The 25,862-nt window shown below is 49.9% G+C and overlaps 1 protein-coding gene across 3 annotated transcripts; it reads left to right on the top strand.

The window, feature by feature from the left end:
- On the top strand, nucleotides 1-25,313 carry PPM1G (protein phosphatase, Mg2+/Mn2+ dependent 1G). Of its 3 annotated transcripts, none has more exons than XM_055123562.1 (10): nucleotides 1-329; nucleotides 18,602-18,671; nucleotides 19,494-19,579; nucleotides 19,862-19,994; nucleotides 21,084-21,499; nucleotides 22,849-22,980; nucleotides 23,489-23,723; nucleotides 24,045-24,174; nucleotides 24,459-24,561; nucleotides 24,735-25,313. In XM_055123562.1, exons 1-10 carry the CDS (start codon nucleotides 210-212, stop codon nucleotides 24,936-24,938), a joined length of 1,629 nt encoding a protein of 542 aa, XP_054979537.1. In that variant the 5' UTR covers nucleotides 1-209; the 3' UTR covers nucleotides 24,939-25,313. The 3 variants fall into 3 exon arrangements, with proteins under 3 accessions (XP_054979537.1, XP_054979539.1, XP_054979538.1); XM_055123564.1 differs by lacking the exon at nucleotides 1-329 and adding an exon at nucleotides 17,434-17,590; XM_055123563.1 differs by lacking the exon at nucleotides 1-329 and adding an exon at nucleotides 18,254-18,321.
- Nucleotides 25,314-25,862: the final 549 nt, after the last annotated feature.

Here is a 25,862-nt window from a genome sequence, read left to right as displayed (position 1 = left end):
CGCGCCGCGCCGCGGCGGCCGGGCGGGGTCTGGGAGAGGCGCCGTTTCCGCTTCCGCTCCCCGGCGGCTCCGGTCCCGTTACCGCCTCCCGGGCCGGCCTCGCGCCTTTCCCCGCTCGTGCCGCGCGCGCCCCCGGGGCTCTGGCTCCGGCGCCGGCACGGCTCGCGCCCCGCTCGCCAGAGTCGCGAGGCCGCCGGGCCGCCGCCGCCATGGGCGCCTACCTCTCGCAGCCCAACACGGTCAAGAGCTCCGGGGACGGGCTCGGCGCCCCGCGCCTGCCGCTGCCCTACGGCTTCTCCGCCATGCAAGGCTGGCGCGTCTCCATGGAGGTGAGGCTGCAGGGCGGGAACGCGACGGGGGGCGGGGGCGCCCGGGGGGCTGCCCGCGGGGGCCGGGGCGGGGTGGCCCCGAGCGCCCGGTGGCCGGCGCGGCGGCGAGGGCCCGGCCATGTGGGTAGCGGCACCTTCCGCCCGCCGGCCGCCCGCCTCGCGTGCCGGCGCGGCCCCGCGGGCCGGGGAAGCGGCGTGAGGTCCGGGGCGGGAACGGGCGGCGGGAGCGGGCAGCGGCGCGGGCAGCGGCGCGGGCGGCCCTCGGGGCCAGCGGGGTGACAGCGGACCGCAGCCCGCGGCCGCCTGCGATTCCGGCCAGCCAGCCCTCGTGGTGGGGCTCGGCCCTGCGCACGCCGGCTGCGTTCCTGGGGCTCGACCGGAGCACCCCCCCTCCCCACCCCTCACCCCCCTCGATTTGGCTTTTTTTTTGGGGGGGGGTCCCTTTCGAGCTTTCTCCACTGTCTTTTGAGAACTTGAATTGTGCCAAGACCTGTCCTTTCTTTGTTTATGATGCCTGATTTTTTTTTTGCCCACCCCCACCCCCCCGACTCGGGATTCTTTTTTTTTTTAATTTCTTAATAGAACTTATTCTGTCATTGTCATTTTTCCTGTGCTTGCAGTTGATAGTTTACATGATTGTTTTGCAGTCATTTCATTAATACTTTTTTTTTTCTCCCCTTTTGGCCTTAAACCTACAAAGAGCTGACTTTCTTTGATGGCAGATTTGACTCATTTAATCGAAGTACAGGGCAAAACGGGCGTGAAACTACAAAGGAGAAAAGGAGGGGGAAATTGTGGTAGGAAAGAAAGGGGGAAAGACGTGGGTAGGGCGACTCTTTGTAGTCCTGGGCCTTAGATGCAGGCGGGGAGGGGGCGGGGGGCACTCTCCTTCTGTCTGGGATTGTGGGTTTATCTAGCTAGGTGGGCTGCAGGTAACAGCCCAATGTTGGCTCCTTTGGGAATGTCTTCAAATCCCTCACTCCTCCCTGTGGTTAGCTCTGGAATGACAAGTGTGTAAACTTAAATGATTTGTCCTCAGACTCAGATTTTATACCTACAACTCACTTGCAGCGGTTCTCTTTAGGTGGAGCCCTCACAGTGCAGGCTGATGAAATCGAAGGCTTCCTTTGGATTTGAACTGCTTTTGGCTCGTGCATTTCGCCTCTGTGGGAAGAATCTGTAGAACATTGTTCAGACACTAGTAGACTTCCCCCCAAAAGCTTTAGCATTCAGAGTTCACCCGGGTGCGTTTTGGAGTGAGAAATGCTACCCCCTCACCCCCTTTTAGGGAGTCCCCTGGGAAGAGCTTCCCAAGGAAAGGCTGGGGTTTGAGTGATTTGGTAGTTCGAGGGTTCTGCTTCTAGGCATTCCTGTTAATTTATTAGCAGAATGAGGTGGCTGTCTCTCGTCACAGGCTTTTCTTTAGGTTTCTCAAAAAGAGGGGAATCGTTTCTCTGTTCTGTGGTTTTTTTTTCCTCGGTGGCTGGGGATACTCTTTCTTGCTTTCCTTATGAATTTGGTTGCTTGGATATTTAATTTTCCAAGTCATTTGCCTAGTAATTCAGTGGTGTTTGCTTTTGCTTCTTCTCGGCAGGTCGTCTGTAAGTGTCCAGCCCCTCCCCTCCCCCACATATTTTGTGTTTGGTACCACACCCACCAATGCTTGGAGTTTGGTCCTGGTTATACTCCTGGGACGTGTGGGACCAGGGATCAAATCCAGGGGCTCCCACATGCAAAACAAGCATTCCAGTCCTTTGAACCATCTCCCTGGCATGTTGCCCCTTATTTTGAGATAAGTAATTAGAAATTAGAAAATGTAATTAGAAAATTACATTCTCTAGTAATTAGAAAATGACTTTTTCTAGCAGGAACTGTTTCGTTTATAAGATCTTGCTAGACTATCCTTGGATTCTTAATCTTCCTCCTGAGAGGTAACCACTAAGGGTTTTTAAATCCTCTAATAAGCTGTTTTTGAATTTACCTTTGTTTGAATAGTTAAATACACCCAATCAGATCCTCTCAGAATGGTGCTTGAAAGCCTGTTCTGCTTCATTGATACTTTGTCTTCTGGCTTTGCTTCTGTTCTCTGTAAAAAGCAACATAGTTTCCTTGTTGTGGCAATAAAATCACTGGCTCCAGTGCATTTACCTTTTGAGAAAGTATGCGCCTATTAACTAACCTTTAGGGCTTAATTCCACCACTTTATTAACTCTATCGAGTTTATTTGTTTGACTCTAATGAGGCAGTTAAGTTTATTATACTGGTACACCTTGCAAATTCTGTACACTTTATTTAAATTCAGTGTTGGGCTTAGGGAGTTGGGCTTGCCTTCTCTCAGGCAAAGTTGACCACTGCCCATTGCTGACATTTATACTTCCTGCCTCCCTCCCAGACCGCTAGCAGTGGAAACAGGTTGTTTTGAGAAGTAATCAAAATAAGCCTGTCAGTGTTTCTTTCCCTATGTTTGGAGAGATGCTCTAAGTAGGTTTGAGGCTTGTCTTTGGATTTCAGAGGTAGGTTGTGGAAGGGTGCCTGAGAAATATGCAGGGAAAGGCTCTGTCTGAGGTTTTGGTGACTGAGAAGTCCCTTTTGAAAACAGTTTTATTGAACCAAACTACCTTCCTTACTCTTCCCTCCGTTCCATCACACCCAGAGATGCTCAGGGTTTCCTCCTGACTCTGCAATAAGGAATTACTCCTGGTGCTGCTGGGGTGAACCCTGTGGGATTCTGGGGATCAAGCCTGGATGGGCCACATGCAAGGCAAAACCCCAACTCCCTGGACTACCACTCTAATCTCCTGCTCCTCCCTTCCCTCCTTCCTGCCTCCCTCCCTCCCTCTTCTCCCCCCCTCCTTATCCTCTGTCTCTCTTTTCTTTTTCTTTCTGCTTCCTCCCCCCTTTCTTTCTGGGCTTCACCTGGTGGTACTCGGGGCTTACTACTGACACTGCCCAGGAATCGCTCCTGCCCATGCTCGCGGAACCATATAGGGTGCCAGAGTGTAGAACGTGGGTAAGGCACGTTCGAGGCAAGGGTCTTACATACTGTGCTATCTCTCCACCCCCCACGAGATTTTTTTTTTTTATATAATCTTCAGGTTAGTGTCTCATTTCTGTAGCAAAAGCACTTTCTATTTACTAAATCAGATCAGGACTCCTTTGACTTGGCTGCAGTTAGGCAGTTATTTTTATTTCACCTGTTTTGGGGGCTTAGGGGAGAGGGTTACACCTGTTGACGCTGGGATTGCTTCTGGCGATTCTTGGGACCCTGTTCTGTGGCTCAGACCCAGGTTTCTTGCATGCATGGTGTTTGCAGTGTGGTCAGTCCATTGAGTTGTCTCGTGTCCTTAAGCAAGCAATCTCTGTAAAAGGACATCTGTGGGGCCAGAGCGGCATCTGACCCGAGTTGGATCCCTGGCATCCCAAACGATCCCTTGATAACCTCTGGGTGTGCCCCCCGCAAAAAAAGACATTCTTTCTGTTTGATTATCATGCAGCACCAATTCACAATTCAAAGATAGTGTGGGAATGATACAGATGTATATGCCCATGAATATGGAGGAATTGTTTTCAACGGTACTATTTATAAGATCTCAAGTGATTGGAAATTGCAATCAGAACTTATTCCTCAGGATTTTTGGAATATTTCCCATAAATTATTTCCATTGTCTGATCTCCTAACATTGTTATTACTACTATGTCTGGCACTCTGTTGAGTTATCATCTTGAAATTGTTCTTCAGAGGTAAGGGCTTGAATTTGGATGTAAAAATTTAACAAATTTATCATTTTAAATTGCCATTGTAAGTGACTAAAAATTCCTCTCTGGCATATAGATCTTTAGGGCTTTCCTTGCAGTGTGACTGGTGTTTAATGATGGTCTGTAGTCCAAGTACTGATTCCACTGGAGTTTTTTCTTTTTCCCTCCACATCTCATTTAAAAGAAAGAGCATAAAAACTTTCAATTATATATATTATTTGAAGGCATATATGCAGATCCATTAAAACTATGTTTTTAATTTGAGGAGCTGGTGTGTTAGTACGGCAGGTGGGGTACTTGCCTTATAGGCGGCCGACCCAGGTTTTGATTCCCAGCACCCTGTATGGTCCCTTGTGCACTGCCAGGAGTGACCCCTGAGCATCATAGGGTATCACCCCAAACAAACAACAAAATAATAGACTAAAAAATTATTTTTCCTTTAGGGGCCAAAGACTATAGCAGGTAGGGTGCGTGCGGCAAACTCAGGTTTGATCCCTGCGCATCCAGGAGTGAGCTCTGAGCACCACTGGGTTAGCCCAAAAATGCAAACAAAAGTAATTTTTTGAGGATTGGAGAGAGTACAGCGAGTGGATAGACTACTTACCCTATATGTGGCTGACCTGACTTCAGTCCCGGCACCCATTGGGCCCTTTTTTTTTTTCTCTTTGGGTCACACCCAGTGATTTCTGGCTTTGCACTCAGGAATTACCTCTGGCGGTACTCGGAGGACCGTATGGGATGCCGGGAATTGAACCCAGGTCAGCCGTGTGCAAGGCAAATGCCCTACCCGCTGTACTATCACTCCAGCCCCCCATTGGGCCCGTTTGTTCCCCTAGCACCCCACTTGATCCCCCAGACCCCTCTAGGAGTGATCCCTGAGCATGGAGCCAGGTAACACCTGAGGCTCAAAACCCAAAAAACCAACTTAAATTAAAAATATATATATATATATGTATACATACACATATAAATTATGGACTAGAACGATAGCACAGCGGGTAGGGCGTTTGCCTTGCACGTGGCCGACCCTGGTTAGATTCCTCTGTCCCTCTCGGAGAGCCCAGCAAGCTACCGAGACTATCCTGCCTGCACGGCAGAGCCTCTCAAGCTACCCGTGGTAGTACATTGGCCTCGTCTCCAGCTGACTTTGGTTAAATTCTCACACCCCAAAGCATCTCCCGAACCCACCAGGAGTGATCCCTGAGTGCAGAACTGAGAGTGCAGAACTGTGGGCCCCAACTAAAAGGCAATTACACCCAGTGGTGGTTAGTAGTTACTCCTGGCACTGTGCCAGGGAGGAACCCAGGCCTCCCACATACCAAGCATGCATTCAGACAGTTTAGCTGTGGCTTGCCCACTGTGCAGGTCTTTTGTGTTGGGGCCATACCAGCTCTGTGCTCGGATCACGCGTTGCGGTGCTTGAGAGAACCATATAGTGCCAGGGATCAATCCTGGGTCCTTCTGCAAAGCATGTGCTCAGCCCCTTGAGTTGTCTCCTCTATTGGGGACAGACACACCTGGCCTGCTTTCAGGGGTTAACCCTGGGGAAACTTGGGGGGACCTTATGGGATCCTGGGAATCAACCCGGGTCTGCCGCATGCCAGACAAGCGTCCTCCCTGCTGTACTGTCGCTCTGCCCGCCTTTCCCCATTGATTTGCTCAAGCGGGCACCAGTAACGTCTCCATTGATCATTTTTAATTAACTTGGTTGAGGTATACTTGAGATATGTCCATTTAAGGTTTCAGCTGAGTTAGCATATTCACTGGATTTTAGTGCCATCACCACTGTCTATTTCATTTAATCCCTACCCCACCTTTCTCTTCATTGTTGTTTCAAATGCTCCTGGCAGCGCTGCTTGCCAGGGGCCATATATCAGGCTGTGGTGGCACCGGTGTTTGTCCTCCTTTAATCTCAGTGTTGACAAAAGCATTCACCGGGACTTGCACTTTTGTTTGAGGTACTAAGTTAGGATTAGGGCTATCACCAGGGGTCATTGGTGCCCAGATAAGTGCTCAGCAGAGGTTATACTGTCTCACACTTTTTTCCTTGTTGTGGTTCTTAGTAGGGGTTAGAGTTCTTTTTGAGGTGTTTGTATGCATCTGCCTGTGATGTTGCTGAAAGTTGCTTGTAGTGCCAGGGATCACAGCATCGCTACCAGGATGTGCGGCATGTGTGTCCTAAGCACATGACCACAATGCTCCGCTCGAAGTCACTGCCTAATTATTCCAGGCCCACCATTATCAATATGATTTGCATTACCTCAGGAAGGAGCTTGATTAGCGCTCTCAGTCTCCCCCATCTCCTCACCTCACCCTTGGTAACCACTAATTGTAATGGACTCATCTATTCAGCACATTACTTAATATGGAATCAAAATATATCAGCTTTTATGTATGAATATTTTGTGTGTGTTTTTCTTATTTGGGGGGCTGCACTCAGCAATGCTTAGGGGTTGCTTCTCATTTTGCACTCAGGACTCACTTCTGGTGGTACTTGGGGGACCATATGGGATGTTAGGGATTGAACCTGGGTTAGCTACATGCAGGGCAAGCCCCTACCTGCAGGATTGCTTTCATTATTCATGAGCACAGTACCTCTGTTTATTTTGATCTTTAATTCTTTCACCAACATCTTTCAGTTTTCAGGGCTCATATTTTCATGCGTTTTCAAAATTCCTGTTTAGTGTTGTAAATAGTTTGTTTTTTCATATTGCTCATTATTGATGGCTAGAAATATCATTGAAATTTTTTTAGTTAAAAATTATTATTATTATTATTATTATCCACTGTATCACTGTCACTGTCATCCCGTTGCTTGTCGATATGCTCGAGAGGGCACTAGCAACATCTCCATTGTGAGACTTGTTACTGTTTTTGGCATAGCTTGCCATAGCATAAGCTATTTTTCTTTTTTTTTTTGTTTTTTTTGTTTTTGGGTCCACCCGGCGATGCTAAGGGTTTACTCCTGGCTCTGCACTCAGGAATTGCTCCTGGCGGTGCTCAGGGGACCATATGGGATGCTGGGAATTGAACCCGGGTCGGCCGCGTGCAAGGCAAACGCCCTACCCACTGTGCTATTGCTCCAGCCCCAGCTATTTTTCTTTTTAATTTAATCACCATGAGACACATTTTTTGTTGTTATTATTATTTTTTTGGGGGGGGTACACTTGGCAGTGTTTAGTTATTCCTGGTTCTGCACTCAGGATTCACTTCCAGAACGCTCAGGGGACTGACCATATGGGATGCTTGGGAATGAACCCTGGTCTGTCACATGTGAGGCAAGTGTCCTACCCTCTGTACTAACTTTTCAGCCCCCACCATTTAGTTTTAAGTAGTGATCTCATGTCCTGCAACCGATCAATTTTCACAGCTTTTGTCATCTTGAAAAATCGAAAATCTGTACCTCTTAAACAACATCCCGTATCACCTTCCCTCAGCCCCACTAACCACCACTTTACTCTCTGTCTCTGAACTTGACTGCTCCAGGTACCCCATGACCACCTTGGGTATCATGAAGACCCATTTGACTTTTTGTTGTTGTTTGCAGTGCAGGGGCCTCACATCACATGTAATAAGGCAAACGCTCAACTGAGCTACTTTCCTGGCCCCAGATTTATCTTTCTGTGGTTGACGTAGTTAGTATAGTGTTCTCAAGGTTCATCAGTCTATGGCTTAGGATTTCCTTCTTTTTTTTTCTTTTTTTCTTTTTGGGTCACACCTGGCAATGCACAGGGGTTACTCCTGGCTCTGCACTCAGGAATTACTCCTGTTGGTGCTCAGGGGACCATATGGGATGCTGGGAATCGAACCCGGGTTGGCCAAGTGCAAGGCAAATGCCCTACCCGCTGTGCTATCACTCCAGCCAGAATTTCCTTCTTAAGTTTGGGTAATATTCCTCTGTGTGTGTGTTGTGTGAGTTTGTGTGAGAAATCACATTTTTTTCCGCTTTGGTTTTTGGGTCACACCCTGTGACACTCAGGAATCCTGCCAGTACCCCCGAGACCATATGGGATGCCGGGATCAACCCGGGTCGGCCGTGTATAGGGCACGTGCCTCACCCTCTCTGTATTATTGCTCCAGCCCCCGTAACCATATTTTATCTGTTAAATACTGACTTTGTGTCTACATTTTGGCTATTGTGGCTAATAAAGCTGCTACTAATACAAATACCTTTTTGATTCTGCCCAAGATGAATGTGTCTGATGAGGGCCACTTTTTGACACATAAATAAACCCCACTATGTTCTGTGCCCTCACATGGCAGGAGTGTTCCCTGTGCTCTTTTACTTAAGATCAGTTCATTAAGTTTCAGGGTGGGTGGTGAGCTTAGGGGGCTCCCACGGTGCTGGGGACCGTGCAGTACTGCTGACGAAGCTTGGGCTCCAGTTCGGTGAACTATGTCCTTGCCCTAAGGTCTCAGTTATGCAGCGTTCATCTCACCCAAGTGTTTCTTCCTTACATCCAAATCACTTTCCAAAGCCTCCACCTTCATATACCAGCATATTTTGAACAGTATTTTAAGATATTCACTTAAAAAAAAAAAAACTAGGGGAAAGCTGACGTTCTACTCCCAGTAATGACTTATTGTTATATTACTGGGGGCTGGGGTGGACACCGGTGGTACTCAGAGCTTTCTCCTGGCTCTTTGTTCAGGGATCACTTCTGGCAGGGCTCTGGGGACCATATATGGTGCTGGGGATTGAACCCAGGTTGACTGTGTGCAAGGCAAGTGCCTTACTGTACTATCTCTCTGGTCCTGTGATCACAGGGCTTCCTCTTGGCTCTGAATTTAGGGGCTGGGGAACCTCACGTGGTGCCAGGGATTGAACATGGGTCTGCTGCATTCAGGGTAAAGTGCCTTACCTGTACTGTCTCTAGCCCCTGATCCTCTATTTATTTTTTAAATCAAAGTAATAACTATGGGTTTTTTTGTTTTGTTTTGTTTTTTGCGTCACACCCGGCAGTGCACAGGGGTCACTCCTGGCTCTGCACTCAGGAATTACCCCTGGCGGTGCTCAGGGGACCATATAGGATGCTGGGAACCGAACCCGGGTGGGCCGCGTGCAAGGCAAACACCCTACCTGCTGTGTTATTGCTCCAGCCCCCAATAACTATATGTTTAAAAGTTAGTAATGTGCTACTACTAGGGACCATTAGGAGTATACCTAGATGGGGGTGAGGAGCATCCAGTGCCAGGAATTGAACCCAGAACCTCACACTTTGAGGGCATGAAATCTGTCATTTAAGTCACATGCCTGGTCGAATATATTTGTTTTTTCTTTTTTAAAAAATAAAATAAAATATATAAAAAATAAAATATATATTTTTGGAATATATATTTTAAGTCAAAAATGTAGTTCCTTTCAGCCACTTTCAATTATCTAGTTGTAAAGACAATCTATGTATCAAAATTCTGTTTAATTTCATTATTCAGATGACATGTTCTACAACAATATTAAGTCATGTTTTTGGTGTACAAAATTATTATACCTGTACCACCACCAAAATGCTGGAAACACTTCCCCACTGTCCTTATGTCACTATTAGCTCACCTTATCCCTGACCACCCCCACATCATAAATCTAAATAGTTGGGCAAGTGACACAGAAACATTTGTGGGTGTGTTTATAACTTTGTGAGAGTGACACCAGGAAGCATAAGCCGGTCCTTTGTTGATAAGAGGGCCATTGGGTGTCTGGAAGGTCAGAAGAGGTGTAGGATACATAATTTCTTAAAGCAGGATCTGAGAGTCCTGACTCATGTCACCTGTCTTGTTCTGAGTCATTTGTCCAGGCTATCACATTAGCTGTTGTGTTACAGAGATCTCTTGGAAACGGAGGAGGAGGTCTGAAGGTGTGGTCCCTGGGAATTTGTCATCATAAGCAAACATGGAGTCCCTGCTTTGCTGCAGAATATGTAGTCTGGCCCCAGAGCTACAGAGAAATTTTTTGTTTACCAGTCAGAAAACTTGCAGTATAATTCAGGATCTAAGTTTATCATCCAGAAAATTATTACTTGATGGTTGGCTTCTAAGATTTCCCCCTCCCCATGTTAGATAAGTTAAGCATATACTGGACCCCAAGTTACTGGTGGAGGTAACCAAAGGAGCTTAGAGGAAGAGCTGGTCATGGACGGTTGGTATTGTTAGGAAAGATCTCTTGGGACCTGGTCTCGAAAAGAACGCCAAGCCCCTGCATCTCCCAGGTAGACAGGTCCAAGCTGAGAACTCTGGGATCTCAACATGGGGGCAGACAGATTCTGCCTCTGTCTCCCAGTACCCTGGACCCCCATAGCCCCAAGCAGCCCCCGCCCACACTCAGTACCCTTAGGCATAGAAACAGCAGCTCTGCAAGAGAAACTCATCAAGCTGCCATGCCACCAAATCTTTCCAACTTTTGGAGTGCGTGGCCACTTTTGTGACACTTCCAAATAATATAGTGCTGGCAGTCCATTAGGGACACAATAGGTTTCCTGGGAAAGTTGAGTAGAAGACCACCAAGCAGGGCTGGAGTGATAGCAACAGTGGGTAGGGTGTGTGACCAACCCGGGTTCAATTTCCAGCATCCCATATGGTCCCTCGAGCACTGCCAGGAGTAATTCCCCACCGCAGCACTGGGTGTGACCCGAAAAGCAAAAACAAAAAACAAAACAAAACAGCACCAAACTTAGTAAAAGCAGTAACACAGAAGGCTCAGCACCGCCTGTCAGCTCCCCAGATTCTCATGATGGCATTTAGTAGCACCATTCTGAGATACAATAGGGATCACAAATTGACTTGTTGATGTTTTCTGTTAATTCCTTATTCTAACAAGCGATATAAAGTAAGGTATTTTGTGCCTGCTTGGGAAGGCTGGGCGGTGGTGGTGATGCTCTGGTGCGCAGCTAAAATAATGAGCAGTGCCGCCATGTGTGCTTTTACCACAGCTAACATGTGCAACCCTCAGAGAGCCAGTGCCTGTGTGTAACCTCGGAGAGCCAACCCACATGTGTAACCTCAGAGTCAACATGCATGTGTAACCTAGGGAGCCAACATACATGTGTAATGCGTAACCTCAGCCAACATGCATGTGTAACCTCAGCCAACACTCATGTGTAACCTCAGAGAGCCAACATGCACGTGTAACCTCAGAGCCAGCCCTGTGTGTATCTTCAGAGAGTCAACACACATGTGTAACCTCAGCCAGCCCTGTGTGTAACCTCAGAGAGCCGGCGTTAGTGTGCAGCCTCAGGGAGCCGGCGTTAGTGTGCAGCCTCAGAGAGCCGGCGTTAGTGTGCAGCCTCAGGGAGCCGGCGTTAGTGTGCAGCCTCAGGGAGCCGGCGTTAGTGTGCAGCCTCAGAGAGCCGGCGTTAGTGTGCAGCCTCAGAGAGCCGGCGTTAGTGTGCAGCCTCAGAGAGCCGGCGTTAGTGTGCAGCCTCAGGGAGCCGGCGTTAGTGTGCAGCCTCAGGGAGCCAGCAGCATGTGCAGCCCCGTTCCCGCAGCAATCCCCACCACAAAGGGAATTATTAGTGAAAGAGTAATTTTATATTTTAGTGTGAGTCTTAACAGGCAATACAAAGTAGACAATTTTGTGCCTGCTAAGGGGGCAGGCTTTGGGGTGGTGGTGGGAAACTGGGGACTCTGGTGGAGGGAAGGTCACACTGATGGGATTGGTGTTTGAACATGGAGTGCCTGAAACAGCTGGATTAGGAACAACTTTGTAAAATGCCGGTGTTTAGTTTTGTTTTTGTTTTTAAGGAGACATCTCTTTGGGGGAGGGGCGGGAGCAACAGTGTAGCGCGGAGGGTGTTTGCCTTGCATGATGAGCCCCCTGGGTTTGATCCCCAGCATCCCATATGGGCCCCTGAGCCCAGCCTGGAGTTAGCTTTGAATGCAGAGCCAGGAGTAGGCCCTGAGCACTGTGGGTGTTGCCCAATCCTGGCCCCCCGGCCCCCCCAAAAAAGATCTTTTGAAGGTGATGAGAGTAATTTTATCCTAAGGAAAAATATAGCATCCAGGGCCAGGGAGAGAGCTTAAAGGGCTGAGCACATTTCGGGCCTGCCTGACACGTTCAGATGCTCTGTCCCACAGTGCTCCGTGTGACAGAGCACTGTGAGCTGCAAGTAGCTCTGCACTGCTGGGCCTGAGCACCGGACCAGGGGTATTGGGCCAAGTATCACCAGGAACGCCCCAAGACACTCCATATCCCTCCCCAAACAAAACCAAGTGGTCCAACAGACAAATGAGAATGAGGAAAGAAGAGTGAGGAATAATATTAAAAGGGCTAGGAGGCACGATTGAGAGGGTACGTTCAGTGCCTTGCTGGGATGAAGAGGAGTCATTTCAGGAGTAATGTCAGTAGTGGAGTAATTTTTGAGGGATGATATGAAAGTTGAGATTGGGTTATAAGATGGTTCGGAATGGTATTTGCCTTTGATTTTGCTAAATGAAATTTGTTTGATATACTGTAGAATCTATGGCAGGTTCTAGGGAGATTAAGCTGACAGCAAGATGATGTGGCTGCATTATGGGGGCGGGCTCCAAGTATGGACAGGAGTGGCGTTAAAATAGAATCCAGGGGTAGAGGTGTGGAGGACGACTCAGTGGACATAGCCACCGTGGCTGGAAAGTTAAGGAATAGGTGTTGCCTGTGGGCTAAGGTTCCTGCCGCAGGAACAGATGTGGATGATGGGGCCTTGGGGGATGCTGGTTCCTGTTCACGTGTTCATTCTGAGGTGGGGAAGAGACAGCCTGTAGGAACAGGTGTCGGGAGGTACCCAAATGCACACCTTCCCAGAATCCAGGATAATTTTCAAGAAAGCGGACAGTTTGCGTGATTCCTATGCAGCATTGCAAAGCCAACGCCAAGTGGCTCTGTGGATTGCTGTGACGGTTCCTGCCCGCTCCGTGAAGCAAGACCTTGAAGAAGAGTTTGAGGTTAGGGATGTAGGAGAAAGTGGAAAGAAGTGCTGCCTTTGAGAGATTTCCCATAAAGCTGTGAGAAATTTTGAGGTAGACCAGAGAAGATGAGGTAGTTTCTGAAATACGAACTGGAGCTGAGTGAAGTCTGGTTAGCGTCCAGTCTAAGGGTGAAGGAAGAACACCGGGGACTTGGACGGTGTGGGCAAAGTTTGTGACTGGCCGTAGTCAACATACTTGAGTTCGTAAAGAATACAGAAAAAAGTGCTGAATGGAAGTAGTGACAGCAATGAACGTAATTTCATGGCATCTTCTGACTAATACTACTGGTTCTGATTCAGGGTTATAGAAGCAGTTGGTCAGGTTAAACAAGGCGGGATGAGTTTCCAGATTGCTGAAAACCGTGATGAAATACTTGGCCCTGGCTGAGAGGCGCAGAGAGAGAGAGAGAGAGGGAGGCTCTGGTCGGATGGAGTGTGGGGAAGGCAGAGTGGCTCCAAGTGACTGAGAGAGCCAGAGTGTCACCACAGCGGAGGAGGTGCTTGAAATGATCTTGACCGGGCACCCATCCCTCTTTGAGAAAAAGGAGAGTGCAGGCCAGATGATCAATACCGGGCCAGGTGTGTTTGTCCGCGCTCCATCCAGTTTCTCCGGGACTTTGACCTCCTCTTTGCCGCCCCCTTGCAGCAGTGGAGACCAGATGGGTGTGGTGGGTGTTAGGAGCCTGTGTGGAGGGCGGGGCGCGGGCATGGCTGTTGGCCTGTGTGGCGTATATAATATCCTGCTGCTGATGCTTGTGGTAGAAAAATAATTATGCAGATCTTACCCCCCACAAAATCTTATTATCTGATCTTCTAGGGTTCAGGCATCCTGTAACCAAACAAAAACACCTTGGTTTTGTTTGGGGTTTTGGTTTTGGGGCCACACTTGGCAGTGCTCAGGGATTTTTCCTGACTGCACTCAGGGTTACTCCTGGTGGGCTTGGGTTGACTGCATGCAAGACAAGTACCCAGCCTGCAGTACTACTTTTTCAGCCCTGCTAATTCTTAAAAATATTATTTTCCCCTCTTATGTCCTTACAAAGGCCGGGAGGGGCTCTACTGCAGAGCTACTTTTCCAGCCCTCTATTTTTTCCTTCTTCTTTTTTTATGGTGAAATGTAAAGTCTTCCCCAAGTAAACACATGCCCATTATTTCCAACAGCTCTGTACTTCTTTGGTGGGGTGTACTATTTGTAATCCACTTGAGATAAAGGTGCTAGTGACATTTAAAATAAATTTAGTTAGGTGTCAGGCATGATGATTTGGTACTCAGCGTATGTTGCACAATGTCCTGATGAGTCTAGTTTACATCCTTGTTTAATTTATTTTGGCGCCCTCCCAAGTAGTGCTCGTGGGGCCATATCAGATGGTTCAGTGCTCAGCCTGGTGCTGTGCTTGGGGGCCAGGGCTTGCGTTTAGGGCCTCTGTATGTCACACAGTTCTGGAGCCCTTGGACCGATCTCCCTGGCTCTGCCTCCCTCATCCCCTCTTTTTCTTTTTCATTCTACATTTGATTATTCTGAATATTAGATATTTTATATCTATTTTTTCAGTAAGTGTAGATTTTTCTGCTTTAAAACTGCATGCTTGAGTTAGTAGTAGATAAGGAACTTTAAAAAATGTTTAAATGCAGTGTGGGTTAAACAAAAAAAGATGGTGCGGCTGTGATTGAGAGCAGTGGTCTTCAGCCGCGTGTCTGCAGAAAGCTCCGTGAGAAGGTCACTGCCCCGTAACTGGACCTTTACTGTACTGTCTCTGGCCCGCGTGTATGTGTTTGTGGCGGGCCTCCCAAAAAGTGCTCAGGCAACCACAGGTTAACTTCTCCAGTTCTCAGCCCATGAGGCCAGTGGTTCAACCAAAGGCCTGAGCATGTGGTGCTGCTCGGGCCCTGCAGTGTCAGGGACCACCCAGGTCACCCTCGCAGTGTTTTGGGGGGGCTCCTGCCCCATGCTTTGGAGGTTTCCAGGGCTGCACCCAGTGATGCTCATGGAGACTGCTGGAAGTGGGGTCTGCTACTTGCAAGCATGTGCCTTACCGCTCCCACGAATGATCTCTCCAGCCTTCAGATGACCTGCGAGAGACCAGCTGAATGCCAAGCCCACCCGGATCCCCTGCTGCTGCGATTGCAGTGATTGGGGGTCACCCCACTGGGTTGTCTGCTTACAGGGGGCCACGCGGGTTGGAATACTAGAACACTTTTCTCATTGGGGGTTGTGCTCAGCAGTGGTGCTTGGGGGGCCAAATGGTGCCGTGGATCACGTTTGGGCCTTTGGCAGGCAGAGGCACTAGACCTTTGGGCTATCTCTGCATCCCCGAGTGAAAGTTTTTTGATTGTTAGAGTTCGGGCCACACCCAGCAGTGCTCAGGAATCACTTCTGGTGGTGCTTGGGGGACTGTGTATGGGGCAGGGACTGAAACCGGGGTTTGCAGCAAGTGCCCTAACCCTTCCCCTGTACTGTCTCACCTTAGAATTGGTTTTTTTTTTTCTTTGCTTTTTTGGGTCACACCTGCAGATACACAGGCTCTGGCTCTGCAAAATTACTCCTGGTGGTGCTCAGACCATATGACATGCTGGGAATTGAACCCGGGTCAGTCGCATGCAAGGCAAACACCCTACTTGCTGTGCTATCACTCCAGCCCCTAGAATTGTTTTGTTTTTTTTTTTCTTTTTGGATCACACCTGGCGATGCACAGGGGTTACTCCTGGCTTTGCTCTCAGGGATTACTCCTGGCGGTGCTCGGGACCATATGGGATATTGGGAATCGAATTCGGCACGTGCAAGGCAAACGCCCTACCCGCTGTGCTATCGCTCCAGCCCCTAGAATTGTATTTTAAAGAAAATAATTGTGATACTCCAGTATTCGCTAAAACGAGTTTAATGTTATTTAAATGTATAAAGTAGAGCTAACCAGGTTTCTTGCCAATAAAATGCAAAATCAGAACTAAAATCAGCATTAGTGTGCCGTGGTTTTTTTTTGCTAAACTAGTTAGACCAGCACGTGTGAGTTGGGCAGCACTGACAAGGTTCAGGTTCTTATGGGGGTCCCTGCGCTGTTTCATTTTAGGGCCATGCTTTCCATCGGTGGGATGTACTGTTGGTAGCTGTTCTGGGAGTTTATTTTAAATTAGGGTATAATTGACACATAAACAATACTTGATTTTGGTTTCAATGATAATGATTTGTTATGTTTTTTATATATGTTATAAATAATCATAACTTTAGTCAGAATCCTTGTTTTTCCTGTGTGTTTTTGTGGTGCCGGGAATTGAACTCAGGGACATGCAAATGCAAGGCAAGTGCTCTCTACTGCTGAGTTTTATTCCCGGCCCCAGCATCTTTTTTTGTTTTTTGGGGTAGTTGTCTGCAAACTGTCCCTAGGGAGACTCGGGCTAGTCCTGGCGATGCCAGCCTGTCTGCCCCATTCGCTTGTATTCCTTTTCTGTAATCCAGCCCTCCTGAATCCGTCTCTTAATCTTTCATAGTGCAACCATTTTCTTGGTGCATTATGCTACCACTCCCTATGATTTACCTGTTACTGTGTATATTCTTCACTGGAGTGTAATTTTTTTTTTTTTAATGAAGTGTGGGTCTTTATATTGTTCACTGATGTACCCCAAGTGCTCAGATCAGATCCTGGCACAGAATGCAAACCCAGCTATTTAATGAACGAGTCGATGGGTGAGCAAATGAACTCTTGGGCACAGTCGAGTCTGAAAGTCATGGGTTTTGAGAACCGTGAGGAATGGACAACCAGAGGCAGAGAAGGTGCTGAATGGTGGTGAGAGACCATCCCGAAGGATCAACCCTGCCTTCCATGGAGGAGAGACCAGGGTGGCAGGTGGAGGGTTGTCAAAAAGAGGGAAGAGACCCTTGGGTCAGTAACGTGCCCTCGGTCCTGCACTGAGGCTAAGGGATGGTTAGTGATGGTCTTGGGTGGACCTCAAGGGCCGTCCATGGCAGCCCAGTAGCTTCTGGGACAGTTTCTTCCGGAGACAAAACTACTTCCATGCCTGCCTTCCTTAGCTTGTAGTAACCATTACTTTCTAGACTCGTATATTGAAGGCATAGTCTTATTTGAGTGACAACAGAAGTATTATGTTCAGATTTTTTGTTAATATAATTCGAAATATTAAAATATTGGGGCTGGAGTGATTAGTATAATGGTTAAGGCACTTGCCTCGCACATCGCTGACCCAGGTTCGATCCCCAGTGCCCCTTATGGCCCCCAAAACCCCACCAGGAATGATCCCTTTGCGCAGAGCCAGGAGTAAGCTCTGAACCTCCCTCCCCCCCAAAAAAAGGTTAACATTTTAATACTGAAAAAGGAAAGACTTACACAAGGATACTCCAAGTAAATAGTTGATTATATCCTTTCTCTTTGTAGAGAGTCCGTGAAAGAAAAGTTGGGTGGTTTTCGTTGGGGCAGAGTAAGCCGCGGCACACTTTTCCCTCGGTCTGATAGTCTTGTTGAACTTTGGTACACTGAAACACCTGCTACATTGGCTTGGAGTAGCAGAATCTAGTTATTAGAAGAATCTGATCATCCGGCCCAGCCGCTCCGCCAAACTGTGAGTGTAGTAGGAGTGTAGTCTGTCTTCAGGCGTGCTGTGTCCTCGGTGTTGAATGTGTGCCTCAGTCCCCGCTGGGGTAGGCGGGGAGACCCACTGGATGAGCTCTGGTGTAGTCTGACAAGTACTGAGCACAGTAGAGTTTAATAATGGTGTTTGGTGGGAAGATAGCTTTTATAAATTATCTTCCTCAAGATAAATTTAACTCACTCAAGAGGGTAACTTCTGTGTCTTCTTTTTTTGTTTTTTTGGGTCACACCCGGCAATGCACAGGGGTTACTCCTGGCGGTGCTCGGGGGACCATATGGGATGCTGGGAATCGAAGCCGGGCCGGCCACGTGCAAGGCAAACGCCCTACCCGCTGTGCTATGGCTCCAGCCCCAAGAGGGTAACTTCTTGAGTGAGTTAAGCTTCAAGAGGAACGAGAGGTGCTGTTGGCGGGAGGACGGGAAGTGTAAGTGTGTATAGCATTAGAGCTCTAGTTTCCACTTAGGTTGTTTCAGGATTTTGTTAAGAAATTTCTCTAGTTCATAAGGTCCTTTCAGCTATCTTCTCTAACATTTCCTTCTTGCAGTTCACTGATTCATAGAATGGGTCTGGAAGTGACTTTAAAGATCTTTTATTCTGGTTCTTCCCATAGTTGCCACATATCCAAAGGGGTCAGGTCTAGAGTTCTAACATTCTGCCATCTGGACTGAGATCTCCTAGTCTGAGACTGCTAGAACGCAGAGGTAGTGACCTTCTTCCCGTCTCCCCCCTTCTTACCTCACGCCCGTCCCTTCCCCTGCCCTCCTGCCTTTCCTCCCTGTCCTAGACTTTGTTGTGTATTTTTTTTTCTGTTGTTGTTGTTTTTATCGTTATTTTTCATCCCTTTTCATTTCTAGGTTATGTAGTTCAGCCAGGGAAGGGCTAGTGAGAATAAGGTGTGAAGGTGATCTTTATCACTTGTGCTGCACAGAAGGAATGGGCTCTGGCCTTGAGAAAACGCAACCATGCTCTCCTTTTCCTTAGGATGCTCACAACTGTATTCCTGAACTGGACAGTGAGACAGCCATGTTTTCTGTCTACGATGGACACGGAGGTAACTCTAGCAGAGCACGCTAGTTACATTCTAGGGCCCCAATTTGGGGCTCTGTGGCACAAGAGCAGATCCTTTGACCTTTTGCATTTTATGGTTTCTAGGCCTCACATAATCATTTCTTACCTGGTGCTGGTTTTTTTTTTTGCTTTTTTGGGTCACATCCGGCGATGCTCAGGGGTTATTCCTGGCTCTACACTCAGGAATTACTCCTGGTGGTGCTCAGGGGACCATATGGGATGCTGGGAATCGAACCCGGGTCGGCCGCGTGCAAGGCACATGACCTACCCGCTGTGCTATCACTCCAGCCCCTGGTGCTGTTTTCTTTATATTCTGCTGTTCTTTCTTTCCAGTGGGATAATGTGTTAGTTCATAACCTCACCATGCTTAGATTTAATCCAAGCACCTCTTCCTACATTAGCATGTCCCCTTCACCCCTGGACTTGATAATACGCAGGTGTGAAAGCACAAGGGGTGTTGCTATATAGCACAAAAGAAAGCATGGTAAAATGTGTCTGGGTCAGAAGTCCTGATGGTTTTCAGGGCTGGAGATAGTACAACGGGTTAGGCGCTTACGCAGCCAGTCCAGTTTGATCCTTGGCACCCTGTATGGTTCCTTGAGCCCCGCCAGTAGTTGTTCCTGAGCACAGAGCCAGGAGTAAGCCCTGAGTATGGCAGCTGTGGTCCAAAATCTGCTCCCCTACCCCCACCCCCTTTTTTTTTTTTTTTGGTCTCATCCTGGGTCACTCTGGTATGGCATGTAAGTATTCTATCACTTTGCATGGGTGCGAAGCTGTGCTCTGAATTACCTTACCTTTCTTCTAGGGGAGGAAGTTGCCTTGTACTGTGCCAAATATCTTCCTGACATTATCAAGGAGCAGAAGGCTTACAAAGAAGGCAAGCTACATAAGGTCTGTCTTCCCTTACTGTTCATTCTCCCCGTCTATAGATTGGCCGCTGTTGGCCACGGCTTTGCTGTTCCCGTGTTTCTGCCAACCAGCTTCTCCTTCTAAGCCTAAATGCACTTATTTCCACTTGGCCTTACCATTTTCTAGGTCTCTGGACAGGTTTTTATTTATGTCTGAGTGTGGCGGGTCACATTAATTTCTATCCCAACCTGTGCCCAGGATTGTCTGTAAAAATTCATTTTGCAGCACTCTGTACTTGTCTCATCCTATTTTGTGTATGTTCAGGCTTTGGAAGATGCTTTCTTGGCTATCGATGCAAAATTGACCACGGAGGAAGTCATTAAGGAACTGGCACAGATTGCAGGACGGCCCACTGAGGATGAGGACGAAAAAGAAAAAGTAGCTGATGAAGATGATGGTAGGTTGGGCAGCTTCGGTTGGAGTAAAGCACACTAAAGGGGCTGGGAGCGCGTGCTCTCCGCAGAAGCTCCAGCTTCATCCCGAGTACCGCTGCGTGTGGGCTCCTAAGGTGTGGAAATGGAAAGAGTCACTCTGCCACGTGGGTTACTTGTCAGCGTTAAAGGGTGGCCGAGTAGAGCCCTTGAGAGCTTTGTTCACTGGACTGCCTGTGCCGATGGGGGGAGAGAGAGACCTGCGCTTTCCTGAGGAGTGCTGTGGCGGGGTCTTTCTCACGATCAGCTGCTGTTGGCACAGGAGCCTGTCATGAAGTTTGATCTGTGCGCCCAAGTTGGTATCATGGGCTTCTGGGCCACCGTAGGTTTTTGTTGTGTGTGTGTGTGTCTGTGTGTGTGTGTGTGTCTGTGTGTGTCCCCAAGTATCTGGGCTGCACTCAGGGATTATGCCTGGCAGTGCTCAGGGGACTAGATGGAATGAAGGGGCTCGAACCCAGGTTAGCTGTGTGCAAGGCAAGTGCCTTACCCTCGGTACTACCTCGCCAGCCCCACAGTAGGGTTTTCAAATTAGCATTAAAGGTGGTAGAACTAGTGGTCCGTGGCTTCAGTCCTTGGCGTGCGCCAGCCCCTAGGGACTGAGCTGGGGGCTGCTGCTGCGCTCCACCGGGGGTGGCTAAAACAAAGTGATGGCTGCAGCACGGCTGACTCCTCAGCACCGCCAGGGTAGCCAGGGGGCCCCTAGACAGCGTTGGGTTCGGCCTCTATTTTAAAGAGGGGGTCAGAGTTAGCGCAGAACCCAGCAAGTACTTCACTGCACGGTGCCCGGGTTCAGTCTCCAGCACTGCGTGGTTCCCTGCGCGCTGCCAGGAACAACCCCCAAGCCGAGTTCCTGTGACCAGCTGCAACCCAGAAAGCAAAAAGAGAAGAGAGAGAACATAGAGGAGAAGGAGTCGTCTGTGTTCTCTGGCCCAGGCGGGCTAGGGCGGCTGGAGGCTGCTGTTCAGAGGAGCAGGAGTGAGGGGGTCTCTGAGGCTTGGGGCGTGGGGTGGTGTGAGGCCAGGCCGGCGGGTGCTGATGGCGTCTCTCCCTTGCAGTGGACAATGAGGAGGCTGCGCTGCTGCACGAAGAGGCCACCATGACTATTGAGGAGCTGCTGACTCGCTACGGGCAGAACTGTCACAAGGGGGTCCCCCACAGCAAGGCCGGGACTGGGGCAGGCGAGGAGCCGGGCTCCCAGGGCCTCAACGGGGAGGCCGGGCCCGAGAACCCGGCAAGGGAAACGTCTGCCGAGGAAAATGGCCCCACCACGAAGGCCCACACAGGCCTTTCCTCCAGCTCGGACCGCGGGACTGAGGCAGGCCAAGGTGGTGAGCCTGGGACGCCCACGGGTGAGGCTGGACCTTCCTGCTCGTCAGCTTCTGACAAGCTGCCTCGTGTGGCCAAGTCCAAATTCTTTGAGGACAGTGAAGATGAGTCAGATGAGGCGGAGGAGGAAGAGGAAGACAGCGAGGTAAGGGCCCATGGAACCAGACACAGGCTAAAGTCGCCAGGAGACCGCCACGGCTTTTGACTTTTCCCCGCTCCTATTTTGACATCATCCTGTTGGAGGTTTTTCTTGAATCCTTTTCCCCAGCAGCATAGGCTCCTGGGCCTCTGACCTTTCGCTTTATTTGCCGTTAATTCTGTAGCAAGTAGAGAAGTTCTAGCCTCCTGAGGCCTGTCTTTCTGAGAGAAGAAGATGACGGTGGGTTTTCCTTTGGAGTCAGACCCGAGTGGGCCACATGCAAGGCATATGCCCTCCTGCTCTACTGTCGTTCCGGTCACTGGAAGAAGAACTTGGCGACAGCTCTTGCCTTCCTCAGAGCTTCCAGTTCAAGGAATCCATTATATCCATTTGTCCTCCACCAGCGTCGTTATCCCTCCCTCCTTCCCTTCCTTCCTTTCTACCTTTTTTTTTTTTTTTTTTTGCTTTTTGGGTCACACCTGGCGATGCACAGGGGTTACTCCTGGCTCTTCACTCAGGAATCACTCCTGGTGGTGCTCAGGGGACCATATGGGATGCTGGGAATCGAACCCGGGTCGGCTGTGTGCAAGGCAAACGCCCTACCCGCTGTGCTGTGGCTCCAGCCCCCCTTTCTACCTTCTTACTCTCCCTCCCTAACTCCCTCCCTCTCTCTTTCCCTCCTTTTCCCTGGTAGTGCATAGGGTTGCCCAGAGGTGCTTGGGGTCCATGCACTGCTGGCGATTGAGCACGGGGCTCGCATTTAGCCCATTGTGCCCGGGCGTTAATCCCAGCATTGCTGAGGATTGAGCAGGGCTTGCTGTGTGCAGAGCTTACACTCCAGCCTGTTCACTTGCTCTCTGGCCCTGTGCTCAACCCTGTGTGCCGTCTCTCAAGTCCTTAAAATTGTTTGTTTGTTTTAAGGGACTTCTGGGTTTTTGAGGGGTGGGAGATTTGTTTCAGGTTTTCTGGTTTGTTTGGGAGTCATACCCAGAAGTGATCAGGACTTAACTTCAGCCTCTGCACTCAGGAATCAATCCTGACAGGACTCGGGACCATAAGTGGTTCCAGGGACTGAACCCGGGTTGGCTCTTGGGAGGCCAGCACCTACCTGCTGTACTGTCGCTCTGGCAGTGGGGAGACATTGGCCACATTCAGTGGTACTTGGCAGGGCGCTCCCAGCTCTCTGCTCGGGGGGCTCCGGGACCACACAGCCAAGACCAGGTCAGCTGCGTGCAAGGTGCACACCTAACACCTTGACTATCTCTCTGGCTTTTGGGGGTTACGAGGGCCTATGCACAGTGGGGGGTCTCATAGTTGGGGGCGTCTTCAGCAGCCTGGGATCATTTCCCTGGCAGGAATGCAGTGAGGAAGAGGATGGCTACAGCAGTGAAGAGGCAGAAAATGAGGAATATGACACGGAGGAGGCTGAGGAGTATGAGGAAGAAGAGGAGGAGATGATGGTGCCCGGGATGGAAGGCAAAGAGGAGGTAAGTGGGGCTGAGGAGCCCGGCCTGCTTGGAAGCTGAGAGGCAAATGTGCATCATCTCCTGGGGTTGATTTTTGTAGCTTCAGTGATACCTTCTTGGTACTGTGGTCTGACCTGGTCACTGCTGGGAAGCAAGCACATAGTCCGTGAGGGGGAGGCCTTTGGGTGGAATTATCTTAGTGTCCAGACAGCTTAACTGTGTTTTATTTTTATTTATTTATTTATTTATTTTTTGCTTTTTGGGTCACACCTGGTGTTGCACAGGGGTCACTCCTGGCTCATGCACTCAGGAATCACCCCTGGCGGTGCTTAGGGGAACATATGGGATGCTGGGATTTGAACCCGGGTCAGCCGTGTGCAAGGCAAACGCCCTACCTGCTGTGCTATCACTCCAGCCCCTTAACTGTTTTAAGCTCGCTCTCTTAGTGGCCACAGGGGACTGGTCAGGGGAGCACCTATCAGGAGCCTGTGTGCAGTGCTCCCCTGAGTCCCCCTCTCTCCCTCTCAAGCCGGGCTCTGACAGCGGTACGACAGCCGTGGTGGCTCTGATACGAGGGAAGCAGTTGATTGTAGCCAATGCAGGAGACTCCCGCTGCGTGGTGTCCGAGGCTGGCAAAGCTCTAGATATGTCTTACGACCACAAGCCAGAAGATGAAGTGGAGCTGGCACGTATAAAGAATGCTGGTGGCAAGGTCACCATGGATGGCAGAGTCAACGGGGGCCTCAACCTCTCCAGAGCCATTGGTAAGGACCAGGAGACAGCCGCAGGGATGTTTTCTGGGCTCTTGCTTTCCAAGTGCTATTCCTTTCCAAGTACTTCAGTGTCTCCTTCCTATCATTACATCCTTTTGTGAAATTGGTAAGACCGGTGTCACCGTGGGTCGAAAGATGAGTGGCGTTATTAAGATCCAGCAAACTGAAGAGAGGGTTGACCCAGAAAAACCAGAACCCACCACTCCATCCCACGAGACAGCGATACTTTCTCACGAGGGGAAATGCTTGACCAGCCTCAAACCAGTCTGGCAGCCCCCGAGTCACCCGTTCCCAACCATTTCTTTGTTTCAGGAGACCACTTCTACAAGAGAAACAAAAACTTGCCCCCCGAGGAACAGATGATTTCCGCCCTTCCAGACATCAAAGTGCTGACTCTCACGGATGATCACGAATTCATGGTCATTGCCTGTGACGGCATCTGGTGAGCACCGGCCGAAGGCACTCAAGTTCCCTTTTCTCTGCAGCGTCACTTCTGGTAGGGCTTGGAGCTGCTTTGGCTCGATCCCTCTCATGGCTGCCTTAGTAGCTTTCCTCACGCTGCTCAGGATTAGCGCCTAGGAAGACGTCTTGGCGCGGAGTCCCCCAGGGCGAGGGCAGGAGAGGGTTACGGGCTGTTTGCATCGGCTTGTGCCATAGCCTGTGTGCCATGCTGCTCTCCTCTGTTAGGGGGCAACTCTGGAAGGTTCTCATCGTTTCTTTCCCCAGGAATGTGATGAGCAGCCAGGAAGTTATAGACTTTATTCAGTCAAAGATCAGCCAGCGCGATGAAAATGGGGAGCTTCGGTTATTGTCATCCATTGTGGAAGAGGTGAGTTCCGGGCTCTCGAGAGGGGGAGTCTCATGAGGCCAGACCCTGGCCAGAAAGTACGCCTTACGGACTGCGGGTGGGCTGTTCTGTACGTGGCCCACCCTCTTGTGGTACTTGAGAGCCCCAGGAAGGTGTCCAGGCCCTGAAGCTTGCCCACCCTGTCTCCTTTGTAGCTGCTGGATCAGTGCCTGGCACCGGACACTTCTGGGGACGGCACAGGCTGTGACAACATGACTTGCATTATCATTTGCTTCAAGCCCCGGAACACAGCAGAGCTGCAGCCGGAGAGTGGCAAGCGGAAACTGGAGGGGGTGCTCTCTGAGGAGGGGGCGGAAGAAAACGGCAACAGCGACAGCAAGAAGGCCAAGCTGGACTAGTGTGTGCCCAGACCCTGCCCACCTGGACTGTTTTCCGAGCCCTCCTCCGGACCTGAGACTGAGTTTTGTCTTTTTCCTTTAGCCTTAGCAGTGGTTATGCGGTGTGCGGGGGAGCGGGGGCTCCCTCTGCCCAGCGGCCCAGGAGCCGCTGCTGACGCCCAGTCTCCTCCTGGCTCCTTGGGGCTCATCACCGGTTCTGTGCCTGTGCTGTTGTGTTGGAGGGAAGGACTGAGGTTCTGGTTTTTACTCTGTGAACTTTATTTAAGGACATTCTTTTTTATTGGCGGCTCCACGGCCCCCAGCCGCTTGCACCTGCTCTGTGTTGTACACTTTCAATCAACACTTTTTCAGACTAAAGGCCAAAACCTAATTGTGCCCTTGGTGTACTTTTTTTCTCTGTTCCAGACTGGGTCAGCCCTGCGGAGTTGTGTGTGTGAGTGCGTGTGGAATGTGTGTAGAGTGTAGTGAGTGTGTGTGCGTGCGTGCAGGTGTGTTGAGTAGTGTGTGCACGTGTGTACAGTGGAATGTGTGTAGAGTGGAGTAGATGCGCGTGTGTAGAGTGGAATGAATGCGCGTGTGTAGTGTACGTGTGGGTGTGAGTGCGTGTGTGTGGTGTGTAGCGTGGAGTGAGTGCGCGTGTGTAGTGTGAGTAGTGTGTAACGTGTGCGTGCGCGTAGCACCGAGTGCGGTGTCGGGAGCCCGGGCTGCGGGGCGCGCGGTGGGCGGGGCCGTGTCGTCACAATCACTTCCCGGTCAGGCGCGCGGCCCGCCCCGCGGACTACGCGTCCCGAGCGGCTGTGCGGCGGCGGAAGCGGAAGCGCGGACGGAGGTACCAGCTGGTCTCCGTAGGGGGGGGAGGGGGCTCCATGAATGGACGCGGCGGCGGCGGCGGGAGCGGCCTGAGCTGGGCGCCGGGGCCGGAGC

The sequence above is a fragment of the Sorex araneus genome, chromosome X, assembly GCF_027595985.1.
Source record: "Sorex araneus isolate mSorAra2 chromosome X, mSorAra2.pri, whole genome shotgun sequence".
NCBI lineage: Eukaryota > Metazoa > Chordata > Mammalia > Eulipotyphla > Soricidae > Sorex > Sorex araneus.
The sequence above is the reverse complement of the archived record's forward strand: the minus strand, read 5'-3'. Positions and strand labels throughout refer to the sequence as shown.